The sequence below is a fragment of the Sprattus sprattus genome (genome assembly GCF_963457725.1).
Source record: "Sprattus sprattus genome assembly, chromosome: 3".
Taxonomy (NCBI): domain Eukaryota; kingdom Metazoa; phylum Chordata; class Actinopteri; order Clupeiformes; family Clupeidae; genus Sprattus; species Sprattus sprattus.
The window spans coordinates 28,010,994-28,027,387 of NC_137922.1; the positions used below are offsets into that span (position 1 = coordinate 28,010,994).

Here is a 16,394-nt window from a genome sequence, read left to right on the forward strand (position 1 = left end):
TTCTACATTGTAAATTAATACTGAAAACATTTAGACCACGAAAGAACATATATAGAAATATGTACTAAACAAAAAAAGTCATACACACAGCCGTGTCTCCTCAGAGGTAAACTAACTCAGCCTCTCCTCCTCAGCCCCCCCAGTTCTCGTCCCAGTTCTCGTCCCCGGGGGTGATGGGCACCTTGAGTGGCACCTTGAGTGGCACCCTGAGCGCTGAGTCCTTCTTCGAGTCCCACTGTGAGGAGAGCAACAGCTCCGAGGTCTCGTGCCAGATCTCCTCGTCCTCCTGCAGTAACGGCGAGCTGGGCGGTGCCGGGGCCGGGCTCCAGGCGCTGGTTCTGTCTGGGTTCCGAGACGTGTTCGACATGGACGGGTGCGTGGGCATGATGCCTGCGGGGGTGGGCGAGGGCGAGGGCGTGGGCATGCGCCACTCCGGCATGCAGGTGAGCATGCAGGCCAAGCAGAACTCGTCCAAGTCCCACAGCATCCGCCAGGGCCGCAAACTCAACATGGCCATCAACATGGACGACTTTGGCTGGTCCAACGATGACGACGACGACAGCGATTAGGCGTGGTGTGAGAAGAGCGAGCGAGGAAGAGGAGGAGGAAGAGGAGAAGGAAGGGGAGGGGTGGGCAGTAGAGGGGGGGTGGGGGTGGGGGGTAGAGAAGTAGAATACTTCTTGGGGGGGGGGTGTTGGGCTCTGATCCGTTGTTGGTGTTCTGAAGCAGCCTGAGTGCCTCAGCAGGACCTCTGATGTCACTGCAGCTTCCTGTGATGTCACTGCAGCTTCCTGTGATGTCACTGTAGCTTCCTGTGCGTCTGCAGTTTTGCTGGACCGCCCTCATGCCACTCATTCTGCCAATCAAAAGCCCCAGCCAATCAGGTCGCTCTGCCACAGGTTACAGCTGCCATTGGACAGCCCCACCCCCGCTGCTTGAATGGGCTAGAGTCTCTCTCAGAATGCAGTTCACTCCATAGTAGATCTGGTGCGGTTCTGACCCCCCTCTAGAGGGCGCTGCTGTCTAGAGATGCTCATCTCTGTGTGTGAGTGTGTGTGTGTGTGTGTATATGTGTGCAGAAGACACAGGTCCTCCTGGGCCGGCCGCTATGGAGCCGTTATTATGAGCAAATTAGCGATAAGGTGTTCTTACCAGAGTGCTCTTGGGAAGGACACACCGTCAATATCACCTGTCACCTCTCCTGGTGTGGTAGGCCCAGGACCTGTGTGTGTGTGTGTGTGTGTGTGTGTGTGTGTGTGTGTGTGTGTGTGTGTGTGTGTGTGTGTGTGTGTGTGTGTGTGTGTGTGTGTGTGAGAGAGTCACCTCCCCTGGTGTTGTTGGCACAGGAGCTCCAGAGCATCCCTTGGTCTACACCGCACCATGTGCCACTTCAGCTCATATCAATATCACCTACACTCCTTAAACACTCTTTTAGACTTGAACGCAGGGTTACAGTTGTGACCTTGGAAGAATATTTACTTATTTCAAAAATAAAGAAATGTATTCAACAAAACCATTAATTAGTCAATTAATTAATTGATTGAGTTTATGGTACCTAATGACCCCCTACAGTCGACTGGATAAGGTCAGTGGCGATGGTGGATTCTGGCGTTAGATGGCACCACACACACACACACACACAGACACACAGCATCACCTCTCCATTAATCACAACCTCTCTATAGAAGTGTTACTGCGATGGTGGATTCTGGCGTTAGATGGAACTAATAGGTAACATTTAAAAGTTACTGCTATGGTGGTTCTGCTGGCTGATTGGTTGAAGCTGTGCATGTATCTCTTTTCTTCTTCTGCCATTTCCTATCAGCTCACCCACTCAGCTACAGCCCCGCCCATTCAGGGCTAGTCCCACCCACTCTGTGCTAGCTCCACCCACTCTATTCTAGCCCCACCCACTCGGCTATGGGCCTGCAGATTCCCCATATTTTCTGCTGTTTTTGTAAAGAATCTTTTCCTCTTTTTTTAATCAAATAAAGCAAACGTGAACCCATGGTGTAGTCCACTGGTGGTCTTTGGGAGACTGACAACTAATATATAGTTAATATTTATCAGGTGTATGTGCTGATAGAATGTAATATATAGTTAATATTGATCAGGTGTATGTGCTGATAGAATGTAACATATAGCTAGTATTGATCAGGTGTATGTGCTGATAGTACTGTATATAATGTATAGTTACTATTGATCCGGTGTATGGGCTGATAGAATGTAATATAAAGTTAATATTGATCAGTTGTATGTGCTGATAGTATGTAACATATAGTTAATATTGATCAGGTGAAACAGGTCTAGGTCACTTTCCTGTCCATCCCTGACCAAGATAGACAGCTCACTTCACTTGGTCCCCGGGCTCTTACAAGCTGCCCACTGCTCCTGAATGCCCTGAAGAACGGTCCAGGATGGGGAAAAGCAGAGGATACAATTCACCACGACCTCAGGCCTGCGTGTGCGTTCGTGTGTGTCCTGTGTCTCCTTCATATATGCACGTGTGTGTTGCAGTGTGTCGTGTGTGCCATTAAAATCTGACAATTATTATTATGGGAGGGCTAAGACCAGGTTTACAGATAGTATGTTATATATAGTTAATATTGATCAGGTGTTAGTTTTGATAGAATGCAATATATAGCTAATAATTACCAGGTAAGGATGTCAATAACTTGGTTTTAGGTGTAATTGTTGTTACAACCCTGGCGGGTCTAGGCCCCGCCCTGTGATATTGCATGCCTGTTCTGTTTCTGTCTCTACAGCAGGTAACTTAAATCAGGTGTATCCTTGATTGGCTGGATTACAAAAGGCCTGATCAGCCGGCAGACGGGAGATCTTTCGAATCCCTGCAATTTGGATATCGTTGGTTGTTTGTTAGAGATTGGATTTGGAATACTCATTGGGTTTGGGTCGTTGGCTTATCGTCGCTGTTTGGTTTATATTACCATTTAACTGACTTTACATAACATCTTTTGTTTCTCTTCACAACACTGACATTCACCACGTTTGCCTATAATTGATATACATATATACTTGTAACCCTTAATAAATCATGTATTATTATTATATCATAAATTCTGCATGGCCTCCCCTTGATGTTTCATGCCTATGAGCCGGGGCACGTTACATTGTTGTTTCACATTTTTGGAGATGGAGATGTCTAACATCAAGGATTATCTAAATCAGCCCTGTCTAAGTCAGTTGTGTGAGAGGTATGATGTCACGATCAGCCCTGTCTAAGTCAGTTGTGTGAGAGGTATGATGTCAATCAGCCCTGTCTAAATCAGTCGTGTTAGAGGTATGATGGCACAATCAGCCCTGTCTAAACCAGTCATGTGAGAGGTATGATGTCACAATCAGCCCTGTCTAAATCAATTGTGTGAGAGTTATGATGGGAACAGGTAGTCGGGTCAGAAACAGACAGGAACCATGAGCAAAGAATAGTAACTGAAGGAGAGGTTTATTAAAATAGAACCCAGTTTTACAAGTCGCTCATCATTACGAGTGGTTACAGTTTGTGCACATAAAATGATTGACAAGTGCATATCAAAATCATACAAAGATAAAGGGGAGTATGTATGTGTGTGTTGGCACAAAACAATCCTGTTCCTGTGTGTGTTGTGTTTGTCAAGGCAATGGTGAACTCATATGGCTCCCGCATACTTTGGAAAAGCCTGAAATGTCTTCAGTAAGGCCCTGATTTGCGACTAAACCATCTCACTGCAGGGGAGCATCAACTACAGTACTCACAGCTGGACTAAACCATCTCACTGCAGGTGAGCATCAACTACAGTACTCACCGCTGGACTAAACCATCTCACTAGAGGGGAGCCTCAACTACAGTACTCCCAGCTGGACTAAACCATCTCACTAGAGGGGAGCATCAACTACAGTACTCCCATCCCTATAAGATTCCTGTTCATTTCAGTCAAGAGATTTAAAGCCATTTAAAGAGATAACATAATTAGGCTAAACCACCCATAGACCTCAGCATTCAGTCTGATTCTGCAATGCAGTCTGAATCACTGTACTAGTCTATCAGTACTGAAGTTGATGTTCATTACTGATGTTCATTATTTCATTAGCTAATGTTAGGAAGGGTTATTAGTCATGTCTGTCTCTGTGTGTGTGTGTGTGTGTGTGTGTGTGTGTGTGAAGGGTAATTGGTCATGGCGTAACAAACAACACTGGCACTGTTATCAGTCTAGTCTCTCTCCAGAACGTCTGCAGGTCCCAGACGAGATATTTATGTATATGTATATATTCTAAGAGGTATATGTATGTATGTATGTATGTAAATATATTCTATCATATATAAGTCCTTTTATAGTTTTTAGCATTACCTGCATATATATCTTTCTTTGATATAACTTCAACATCTGTCTATCTCTGCATCTATATCACTTTCTCCCCCCCCCCTTTCTATATCTTCTTGGCCTCATCCTGGGGGTGGTAGCAGGAGGTCCCTCATATGGCCATAGTGCACTGGATGAACTGTAGAGGAGAAACAGGTGGAGAGAGAGAGAGAGAGAGAGAGAGTGATGGACAGATTTAGTGGCCAGAAGCAGTGTAAAGGGCAGATGGCAGACATCCTCAGATACACCGCGTTCCACATTATTATGCAAATTGGATTTAAGGGTCATAAACATTATTTTTTTTGTTTTTCAATTAAAGTCATGGGTGGTATTGTGTCTCAGGGCTAATTGAATGATTTAAATCAATCTCAGACACCTGCGATAATAAGTTTGCCAGGTGAGCCCAATCAAAGGAAAACTACTTAAGAAGGATGTTCCACATTATTAAGCAAGCTACATGTTTCAGGCAAAATGGGGAAGAAAAAGGATCTCTCTGCTGCTGAAAAGCGGCAAATAGTGCAATACCTTGGTCAAGGTATCACAACATTGGATATTTCCAAAAGAATTGCGCATGATCATCGGACGGGGAAGAAATTTGTCACTGATTCACAGCACAAGTGGGTTCGTTCAGATAAAGGCAAGATAAGGAATATTTCTGCAAAACAAATGCGTAGGGTCAAGAGAGCAGCCACTAAAATGCCATTGAATAGCAGCAAACAGGTGTTTGAAGCCGCTGGTGCCTCTGGAGTCTCGGGAACTTCAGGATGTAGGATGCTCAAGAGGTTTGCAAGTGTCCTTAAAGCTTATTCGGCCACCCATAAACCCAGCTCACAAGCAAAAAAGGTTGCAGTGGGCTCAGGACTACATAAAGACTAACTTTCAAACTGTTTTGTTTACGGATGAGTGCCGTGCAACCCTTGATGGTCCTGATGGATGGAGTAGTGGATGGTTGGTGAATGGCCACCATGTCCCAACAAGGCTAAGACGTCAACAAGGAGGTGGCAGAGTCATGTTTTGGGCCGGAATCATTGGGAGAGAGCTGGTAGGCCCCTTCAGGGTCCCTGACGGTGTGAAAATGACCTCGGCAAAGTATGTAGAGTTTCTGACTGACCACTTTCTTCCGTGGTACAAAAAGAAGAGCCGCGCCTTCCATAGCAAAGTCATATTTATGCATGACAATGCACCATCTCATGCTGCAAAGAATACCTCTATAGCAGCCAATGCCCCAGAGGTATTCTTTGCATAAAAGAAGAGAAGCTCATGGTGTGGCCCCCATCTTACCCTGACCTTAACCCTATTGAGAACCTTTGGAGCATCATCAAGCAAAAGATCTATGTGGGTGGAAGGCAGTTCACATCCAATCAGGTGCTCTGGGAGGCTATTATGGCATCCTGATAAGACATTAAAGCAGAAACAATCAAAGAACTCATGAGTTCAATGGATGCAAGAATTGTGAGGTTGATATCAAAGAAGGGGTCCTATGTTAACATGTAACTTGACCTGTTAAGATGTTTTGGTTAAAACTTTTTTTGATTTCAGTAAATATGGCTTCCTAATGCTGCAAATTCAACAAATGACAATTTTTAGTTCTTTACAACCTATACAATATCTTGAAACTCTGAGACTTTGAAACTCTGCATAATAATTTGGAACACTGCATTTTGAGTTTTTTATATTTGAGAAAAATACTGTTATCATTGGGAGGTTTGTTCAATACAATTTGAATTATACTCTAACAGTTGATGACTTGAAAATTATACTGACTGAATGTGCATTACTATTAAGGAAAATCTGAGCAAAGTGTAATTTGCATAATAATGTGGAACGCGGTGTATATATACAGTATATTAAAAAAGGAATGTGATTCTTGCGTTGGCTTCCTTACGTCGTCGTACTGGAACATCACCGACCCCTGCTGCATCGTGTCTCTCCTCCTGAAGCTGTCTGTGGGGCACACAAGTCAACCATGAGTCTGAGTACACACATACACACTCACACGCACGCACGCACCTCCGCACGCACGCAAACACACACACACACACACTCACTCACTCACTCACTCACATTGGCATCCTGGCTCCCTCACAGACATGTTCAACTGGCTTTGAGTGACGTCTCCGACTACACACAGACACACCCGCACACCCCATCACTCCCTCACAGACATGTTCAGCTGGTTTCAGTGACGTCTCCGAAAATACACACACACGCTCCAGCTGTGATTGGATTAGATATGAGGGAATCCCCCCCCCCCCCCCACAAACACACACACACACACACACACACACACGCGCTTCAGCTGTGAGTGGATTAAATATGAGGGAATTCCACACACACGCCGACACGACCATGCAAACATCAGGCGCATGGCTAAACTAGTTGCACAGGTTTGTGTGTGTGTGTGTGTGTGTGTGTGTGTGTGTGTGTGTGTGTGTGTGTGTGTGTGTGTGTGTGTGTGTGTGTGTATGTGTGAGTGTGTGTGTCTGTGTGAATACTCGTCCTACCTGTCATGGCCCTGAGCTTGACACAACAGGCCACGTAGTCGTCGAAGTAGATGCGTCCTCCTTTACTGTAGCGCTTGATGACGCCATTCAAGGCCGCCGGGCTCACCCTGTAGCCTGCGGTAACCACAGCAACCAAACAGAAAACAAACACACTTTACACACACATTCAAAAACACACACATGTACAGCCTGGGGACTGATCCTGTAGCCTCCATTAAAGCAACACTATGAGCCTGTAGCCTTCATTAAAGCAACACTATGAGCCTGTAGCCTTCATTAAAGCAACACTATGCTCCTTCATTAAAGCAACACTATGCTCCTTCATTAAAGCAACACTATGCTCCTGTAGCCTTCATTAAAGCAGCACTATGCTCCTGTAGCCTTCATTAAAGCAACACTATGCTCCTGTAGCCTTCATTAAAGCAGCACTATGCTCCTGTAGCCTTCATTAAATCACACTAGAAGAAGTGTTTATCAGGAAAACCCAATAAAGATATTAACCTTATCAGCACAAAATGAAACTTGCACAATACTAAAACTGGGCCTTATTAACATTCGGTCTCTAACATCAAAAGGTGCACTTATAAATGAGCTGATAACAGACAACAACATCCAAATACTTTTCCTAACTGAAACCTGGCTAAAACCAGATGAATTCATAGCCTTAAATGAATCTACCCCTCCAAGTCATGTTAACTGCCACATCCCCCGCAGCACTGGACGTGGAGGTGGAGTTGCTACAATTTCCCTCGCTAATCTAAGTATTTCCCCAAGACCTACATTTTAATTTGCATCATTTGAAGTCCTCGTACTTCATTTTATGCATCCAAACTCAACAGCCACTAACCCGGTCAGTCTGGTGACACTATATAGACCACCAGGTCCCTACACTGAATTTTTATCTGAATTTTCCGATTTCCTATCCGCCCTGATTGTAAATTCTGATAAAATCCTGATAGTGGGAGATTTTAATATCCATATGGATAATGAAAATAATAGTCTTACAATTGCATTCCAATCACTGATAGACTCTATCGGGTTCTCACAACATGTAAACACCAACTCACTACCATAATCACACCATTGACCTTGTATTAACGCATGGCCTAGAAATTGACCGCCCTGTAGTTCTACCCCAAAATACTACCCTCTCAGATCACCACCTAATTACATTCAACATGAAATTAGAACTCCGTCCAACATCGGAAATAACACACTTCTACAGCCGTTGACTATCCGACAGGACTACAGCTGAATTTATATCAAAACCCAGACATATCCGAACACAAATAATGTTCTAATTAAAAAAAATAATAATAATAATTTCATCTGTGTGTGTGCAGGTTGCAAGTTGCAGGCAGTGTATGTTGCACTGTGAAAGAGTGCTATAACACATCTCGGGTGTGACATGCAGCATTACTAAACATATCCTCTCGTTGTAAATATCACTTCTTGTTTCCCCGTGGAGTCTGCGACCGGCTTGTTGCTGGGAGTATGACGGCCGAGGGAAGCATGGATTTTGATAAATTAACCCGCCAGCACGGGATCAAAGTTGAATGTACCGCAAGTGTGGAAAATGTTAGTTTGGCGGTTGGTGTTTTAATTGGGCACGGTAACGTGAAGTCGGCTTAACGAATGAACAATGCGGTGGTGCTTTTTCTCAGCACAATTGAGAACGCTAATGAGGTAATTGTGAGGGGTATAGTACTCAATGATTCCTACATGCCAGTCCTCCCACTCAGTACCCCCGCCAAGAAAGTAATCATTTCAAATGTACCCCCGTTCATCAAAGATGAGCTTATTGTTAAAGAGTTGCAACGCTATGGCAAGCTGGTTTCGTCTGTTCGAAAAATGCCTCTGGGATGTAAATCGCCCCTTCTTCGACATCTAGTGTCTTTTAGAAGGCAAACATACATGATCCTAAATAGTGGCATGGAGGAGATTGAGCTAGTGGTCAAATTAAGGGTGGACGGGTTCGATTATGTGGTGTATGCAACGTCAGACACTGCGCTGAAATGTTTCAGTTGCGGTGGAGCAGGACACATTGGGCGTTTTTGTCCCGGTAAAAACACTGAAAAGAAGGACACTCCAGCCAAAACCAATGTGGCTGAGTCCCCCATAGTTGTTCCCCCAGCCACTGAGGTTGAAACCTCGGAGGATGGGACCAAGGGAAGCGGACTTGAGGGGGATCTTCAGTCCGTAGTGGATCTGATTGTGATTTGCCCCGAAGCCGTGGCCGGTGATTCGGTGCTGATTGAGCCAGCCGTGGCAGAGATAGGGGGTTTAGGCTCTGGGCTCTGTTAAGCGCCTAGAGGCAATTGTATTGTAATGGCGCTATACAAATAAAATTGAATACATTTGAATTGAATTGAATTAAAGCAGCACTATGATCCTGTAGCCTTCATTAAAGCAACACTATGATCCTGTAGCCTTCATTAAAGCAACACTATGATCCTGTAGACTTCATTAAAGCAACACTATGCTCCTGTAGCCTTCATTAAAGCAACACTATGATCCTGTAGCCTTCATTAAAGCAACACTATGATCCTGTAGCCTTCATTAAAGCAACACTATGATCCTGTAGCCTTCATTAAAGCAACACTATGCTCCTGTAGCCTTCATTAAAGCAACACTATGATCCTGTAGCCTTCATTAAAGCAACACTATGCTCCTGTAGCCTTAATTAAAGCAACACTATGGTTTTATAGACAACGGGTTTTGGGTTAGAACTGAACTGAAGATCGGGCTGAAAGAGGCAGAGGAGTTATACAGACATACATCACACACACACACACACACACACACACACACACACACACACACACGAGCAGAAGCACAAGAACACTTCCCTACTAACATGTTCTCCCTATGTGTATGTGATTTGTGTATGTGTCTGTGAGATTGTATAAGCTACTGGATGTCCTAAATTTCCCTCTGGACAAATAAAGTATCCATCTATCTATTCATCTTTATTTAGCATCCTCAAATTCATTTTGATGGCATATGGTCATGTGAAGGACAGAGAAACACCTGTGTCTTTCCCACTAGCCATCCAGGATATTGCACTACGCAGTTCTGTGTACCGGGCTGGAACACCCGGCAAAAATGGAGGAAAAGCTTACACCTGCATGACACTGCCATCTACACTGCCAAAGACACCAGTTAGTGTGTTGGCAAGCTTCTATCAGTGTCAGCTGGGCTGCAAGGGTTTGCAAGGCATGCCTTTTAGGTAGTAAGCTTGCTAGTTTAGGAACAGAACTCCTTATTGCTGCTTTAATGGAAGGATTATCAAAATGTACACACACACGGACACACATCACACACACACATCACACACATACACATCACGCACCTATCAGTTTTCCATTTGACTGTGAAGTACAAGATCAACAGAAAGACAGATTGCTTCAAAGAGTTCATGCACACCGGAGACAGACAGGGTAGCTAAATCAGTTCAGTTCATGTGTGTGTGTGTGTGTGTGTGTGTGTGTGTGTGAGTGCTCTTCAGTCTGTGACGTGTCCAACTCAGTGTGTGTGTGTGTTCATGTGTGTGTGTGTGTGTGTGTGTGTGTGTGTGTGTGTGTGTGTGTGTGTGTGTGTGTTTGTGAGTGTGTGTGTGTGAGTGTGTGTGTGTGAGTTCATATTTGTGTTCTTCAATCTGTGACGTGTCTAACTCAGTGTGTGTGTGTATGTGTGTGTGTGTGTGTGTGTGTGTGTGTGTGTGTGTGTATGTGTTCTTCAGTCTGTGGTGTGTCCAACCCACCCATGGATCCGATGGCCTGTGACATCTCGTGTGGTTCCACGGTTCCGCTGCGGTCCTGGTCAAACATCATGAAGTTCTGCTTCCACCCGTTGAGCGACGTGAAGAGCTCCTTAAACTCATTGAAGCCCATCTTCCCCGTCATGTCTCGCTACAGGCGCTTGGTTAAGGCAGACACACACACACACACGCACACACACACACAGACACAGACACAGACACACACACAGACACACAGACTCACACACACACACACAGACACACACACACACACACACACACACACACACACACACACACAGATCTGCAGTGACCAGTGGTGCAGTACTCCTGAGCTGACAGACTGAATAGAGAAGGATACGTCCAGCATGGCGATCATGATTCTGCAGGTCTCTAGGCTGAAGGCTGTAGAGGAGAAGAGAGAGAGAGAGAGGGCGAGAGAGAGAGGGAGAGAGAGGGAGAGTGAGGGAGAGAGAGAGAGAGAAAGAGAGAGAGAGCAAGAAAGAGAGATAGGGAGAGAGGGAGAGAGAGGAAGAGAGAGAGAGAGAGCAAGAAAGAGAGATAGAGAAAGAGGGAGAGGGGGAGGTGGACAGAGAGAGAGAGAGGGGGAGAGAGAGAGAGTGAGAGAGGGGGGAGAGAGAGAGAGAGAGAGGGAGAGTGAGGGAGAGAGAGAGAGAGAGAAAGAGAGAGAGAGCAAGAAAGAGAGATAGGGAGAGAGGGAGAGAGAGGAAGAGAGAGAGAGAGAGCAAGAAAGAGAGATAGAGAAAGAGGGAGAGGGGGAGGTGGACAGAGAGAGAGAGAGGGGGAGAGAGAGAGAGTGAGAGAGGGGGGAGAGAGAGAGAGAGAGGTAGAGGGTTGTGGACACAGAAAGACAATAATGAGTCATTGGCACGCCCTAAATGTGACTACAGTGCATCTCCTCCCTTAAACTGCGAAATCAAAGCTGGTGGTAACATTCACAGCATTCTCATGTTTATAAAAATCTGCATTTTATTGGTAGAAAATGGCTGAAGATGCCATCTACTCTTTAAAATCGTCCTGAACCTGACCAGGTAGAGGCTGACGTGGAGTCGATGTCATGACCCCCCCCCCCACACACACACACACACACACACACACTCCATCCACAGCCCCCGCCCTCTTCATTACACACTTGCAATATTGTATTTTTGGGCTAAGGTTAAGATGTAAACACAACACAAACACAAGCACACACACACACACACTTACGTGTGTAGGAACCGCTGAAGCCACTCTGTGTCAGGCATCTTTGAAGTTCCTCAGCATCAATTTCACCGTCCTAGGAGTCATGACAGAGCACATGTATGACTTCCTTCCCTAGAACTACGAGAGCTAAGAGAATATAACTAATAGAAGAGAACTTATATAACTGATAGATCTAATATAACTAATAGAATAGAACTAATAGTACTAAGAGAGTGAAGAGAACTAATAGAACTAAGAGAGTGAAGAGAACTAAGAGAGCTAATAGAAATAAAATAACTAATATAAGAGAACTAAGAGATTGAAGAGAACTAATATAACTAAGAGAGAGAAGAGAACTAATGGAACTAAGAGAAGAGAGCTAATATAACTAAGAGAGGGAAGAGAACTAAGAGAGCTAATATAACTAATAGAGCTAATATAACTAATAGAAGAGAGCTAATAGAACTAATAGAAGAGAACTAATAGAACTAAGAGAGTGAAGAGAACTAATAGAACTAAGAGAGTGAAGAGAGCTAATAGAACTAAGAGAGTGAAGAGAACTAAGAGAACTAATAGAACTAAGAGAGTGAAGAGAGCTAATAGAACTAAGAGAGTGAAGAGAGCTAATAGAACTAAGAGAGTGGAGAGAACTAATAGAACTAAGAGAGTGAAGAGAGCTAATAGAACTAATAGAACTAAGAGAGTGAAGAGAGCTAATAGAACAGAGAGTGAAGAGAACTAATAGAACTAAGAGAGTGAAGAGAACTAAGAGAGTGAAGATAACTAATAAAACTAATAGAACTAAGAGAGCTGAGAGAGTGAGTGATCATGACTGAGGCTACAGTCTTCTTCCCAAAGGTGAGAGTCTCTCTGGGGAAGTGAGAATAAATACAGAACTGGTCCTAACCCTAACCCTGGTACAGTCATTAGACACTTGTGTTCAGTACTGGTGTAGGTACAGTCATTAGACACTAGTGGTCTCTTAAAGGTCATCGCCACAGATCACACACACACACACATTCAACCCTCCAGAGAAATAGAGGGGCTAATAAAATCCCTGAGTTCTCCAGGATAGTGAATCAATCCCTGAGTTCTCCGGGATAGTGAATCAATCCCTGAGTTCTTCAGGATAGTGAATCAATCCCAGAGTTCTCCAGGATAATGAATCAATCCCTGAGTTCTCCAGGATAGTGAATCAATCCCTGAGTTCTTCAGGATAGTGAATCAATCCCAGAGTTCTCCAGGATAATGAATCAATCCCTGAGTTCTCCAGGATAGTGAATCAATCCCTGAGTTCCCTCAGCTCCAGCACACAGGCAGTGTCAGCATGCATGAGGGCTTCTGGGCTGCCCATACCCCACAGCACACTGAGGGCAAGCTTACGCTTCTCCCTCTTCTGCCCCAGACACACTCAGCCTTTAGATACAGGGCAGCACCCTCCCCTGCAACCCCCACTCACCACACCCACACCCACACACACACACACACACCTACACACACACACACACACACACACACACACAGGAACTCACCTGTCCCGCGATGGCAGTGAAGTACCCCCACATGGGGTCTGTGGCAGCGGGTTGGGGGGCGAAGGTGCCAGGGTACCCACCCGCCTGAGGGGGGTATCCTGCCTGGGGGCCACCCATGGGCATCCCCTGAGGAGGCATCCCGTGGTGGGGCATACCGTGCTGAGGCATCCCGTGCTGGGGCATGCCTGGCATCGAGCCTCCATACTGGGGTGGGGTGGAGGAGAGATGGAGGAAGAAAGACAGAGAGAGAGAGAGAGAGAGAGAGAGAGAGGGTTGGGTGGATGAGAGATGGAGGAATATGACAGAGAGACAGAGAGAGATAGAGAGAGACAGACAGAAAGAGAGGGGGAGAGAGAGAGACAGCGAGAGAGAGAGAGAGAGAGAGAGAGAGAGAGGGAGAGAGGGATAGAGAGAGAGAGAGAGAGAGAGAGACAGAGAGAGAGAGAGAGTGAAACAGAGAGCGAGAGAGACATAGATAGAGTGGGAGAGAGGTTTCATAACAGATTTGCTCCACACCACACACCTAAATATGTAACTACAGTAGACAGCTTCGCCATAGGATGGTGACAGATGCTCAATGATTGTAAGATAACTACACTGCACTACACAGGAGGGAATCAACATAATTTAAGTACTATGAACCCAATGAAAACGGCTTTGTAAATGTTTGCTAGAAGTATGCCTACTTTACACGTCATTAAAAAAAATAACGTTTGCAATTTACGCGACCGTTTAAACGAAAACGCAAGTTTGCTTTAAAAAAAAAAAAGGGGCGCTATTGAGGTCACCACCACAAATGTCAGCAAACCAGCCTACACACATCCGACCCATATTTTAAACACTAACACTTACACACACACACACACACACACACACACACACACACACACACAGGCCTGTGTACGCTGATCGGGGGGACAGCTTTACCGCAGCGCCCCGCCTCAAGCCGATTCTTATTAAATTAAACGGACACATGCCGTTCTGCTACGCACCTCATATCCCTTTAAGCCCGAATAAAGCTTCTACTTCCACGGTGAATTAAAGGAACGACCCAACGCTGGCCTGACACATTAAGCCAACTACCGTGGGCTTTCACTATCGCCCAGCCCCTCGGCGAAAAAAGTTGCATTATGCGTAAAAGCGTACCTAGCTCAACATGTTTTATTAATATTGCGATCAATAGAATGAAATGGATAGCACCACTTACACCGCCATATCCGGGGTAAGCCATCAATCCGCTGTGGAAATAGCCCAACTTGATACACAATCTGATTTGTAAAAATGCGATCGCGAGTGAGGCTCACTGCTTCCGACTTCTCTGAGTTCCTGAAACACACTTGGTGAAAAGCGGAAACTGACCAGTTGAGTGGTAGGACCCAGAGCCAATCACACGTTCATCTTACATTTTACAGCCAAGTTGTTGGTTACATATAGGAAGTGAAGAGTTCAAATTGTTTTGTGTGTGTTTTGTACGTCAACACTAAACTAAAGAGTGACGTAGGTTACAACCCAAAACAATATTTAGTCCAGCTCAAAAAACGTTTGACGGTCATACTCATTTAAAGGAAAACGTAGTGATGTATTTAACCTGGGCCCTATTTTCCCATCATTTTTGGTCCCAGTTGTTACCAAAGACAAAAATGATCGAAACTGGCAACCGCTAAACGGCTATTACACTATAATCCCACGGGGGCATGCATCCGTGAACCATTTTTTCCACGACTGACAGGCTCATAATTTAATGAAACACACATTACTACAGCTAGAGGGCACTGTTACCCCAACATAGTGAAAAACGGGTCCGGGAGAGCACTCAGTCCAATAAAAACAACTAGCCAATATGAAGCAAAGAAGTCCCTTTATTAAAGGTACAATATGCAACAATTATGCTTCAGGATTAGGGTTAGGATAAGCAGTTCAACCTTAAAATAACAGCTTAAAAAAAATTGGGGCACTACAATGACATTTAATATGGAGAATCACGTCGGTGCCATTGGCATAGCAGGGTCGATAGGCATAACTGCGTTCTGTAGTTTCGCCTGCCGCAGCCCGCCGACCTGACTTGTTTACCTTCTACCGATCTAGTAAGTAGCTTATTTGCCGTCTTGCTTAGTCTTGTGTTGCACTTGCTAGATGTTTGACTGTGTAAGGACAGTCGTTGAGTAACTAGTTTGTCATAATGTCAAAGTCAGCACATTTCAAGAGATTTCGTTAGTTTTAGCTGCTAGCATACCTTTAGCGAATAGCTATTAATCCTTATTGCACCTTTAAATGATCATTTCATTTGCAACCCAAGTCCACATTGAACAGCAAGCAGTACACAGTTCACCTCCATATACTCACACGTTGGACACCAGATAAATATGATCATTCGATCATTCTGGCACATCTAATAACAGTCTAGAAAAGATAACCATCATAATCCATCACCACACTCCAAAGGCGTGACACAGAAAAGATCCGATCTCCTTAAACTGCATAGAAGGCACTCGTGAAGGTAACACAAAACACGCAGAGTAGAAATGATAGAAGCGGACTTCCCAGTCCGTGTTCAGCAAGTTCCCACCACCGTTTGAAGAGGTCAAAGTCCCATAAGCAGCATTGCGCAACTCAGGGTCTGTCTGCGCCCGCTGACAGTGTGTGTGTGTGTGTGTGTGTGTGTGTGTGTGTGTGGGCACGAGGAAGACCCACATCGGCGTGTACGCCACCAAACACCACCTGGACCGCCATACACACATCATACACACACCACCATACACACACCTCGTACACACATCATGCACACACCACCATACACACATCATACACATACACACCTCATACACACACCGCCATATGCACACCACCTTACACATCATACACACATCATACCGACACCACCATACACACACATCATACACATACCATACAAACACATCATAGACATACCATACACATACGTCTGCTTAATGAAAATGCATTTCCTGAAGGAAATACCAGTGCATGAAATGCAAAAGTTAAGAAAGGAAGAAGAAAAGAAAGAAGAGTGAAAGAA

At 44.9% G+C, this 16,394-nt stretch overlaps 2 protein-coding genes across 2 annotated transcripts in view; one reads left to right on the plus strand and one right to left on the minus strand.

The window, feature by feature from the left end:
- The window catches only part of LOC308362383 (mitogen-activated protein kinase kinase kinase 20-like), a 14,163-nt gene extending 13,544 nt beyond the window's left edge, over positions 1-619 (plus strand). The window contains exon 12 of the mRNA XM_080835001.1: positions 135-619. Within this exon, the coding sequence (XP_080691127.1) occupies positions 135-569 (435 nt within the window). The 3' untranslated portion in view covers positions 570-619. The remainder of the gene's footprint in view (positions 1-134) is intronic.
- Positions 620-3,442: 2,823 nt separating this feature from the next.
- On the minus strand, positions 3,443-14,689 carry gca (grancalcin). The gene is made up of 8 exons (XM_080835745.1): positions 14,568-14,689; positions 13,361-13,564; positions 11,853-11,922; positions 10,984-11,027; positions 10,626-10,773; positions 6,863-6,976; positions 6,244-6,302; positions 3,443-4,497 (listed from the first exon to the last, which is right to left on the minus strand). Exons 1-8 carry the CDS (start codon positions 14,589-14,591, stop codon positions 4,471-4,473), a joined length of 690 nt encoding a protein of 229 aa, XP_080691871.1. The 5' UTR covers positions 14,592-14,689; the 3' UTR covers positions 3,443-4,470.
- Positions 14,690-16,394: the final 1,705 nt, after the last annotated feature.

Bases quoted from the DNA above. Each gene is read 5' to 3' on its own strand.
- gca (XM_080835745.1), bottom strand. From the start codon at position 14,591: ATGGCTTACCCCGGATATGGCGGT. The intron at 11,923-13,360 runs GTGAGTTCCTGT...CATGACTCCTAG, and splicing joins TCACTGCCATCGCGGGACAG to GACGGTGAAATTGATGCTGA. The intron at 6,977-10,625 runs GTGGGTTGGACA...TGGTTACCGCAG, and splicing joins ACAGGCCATCGGATCCATGG to GCTACAGGGTGAGCCCGGCG.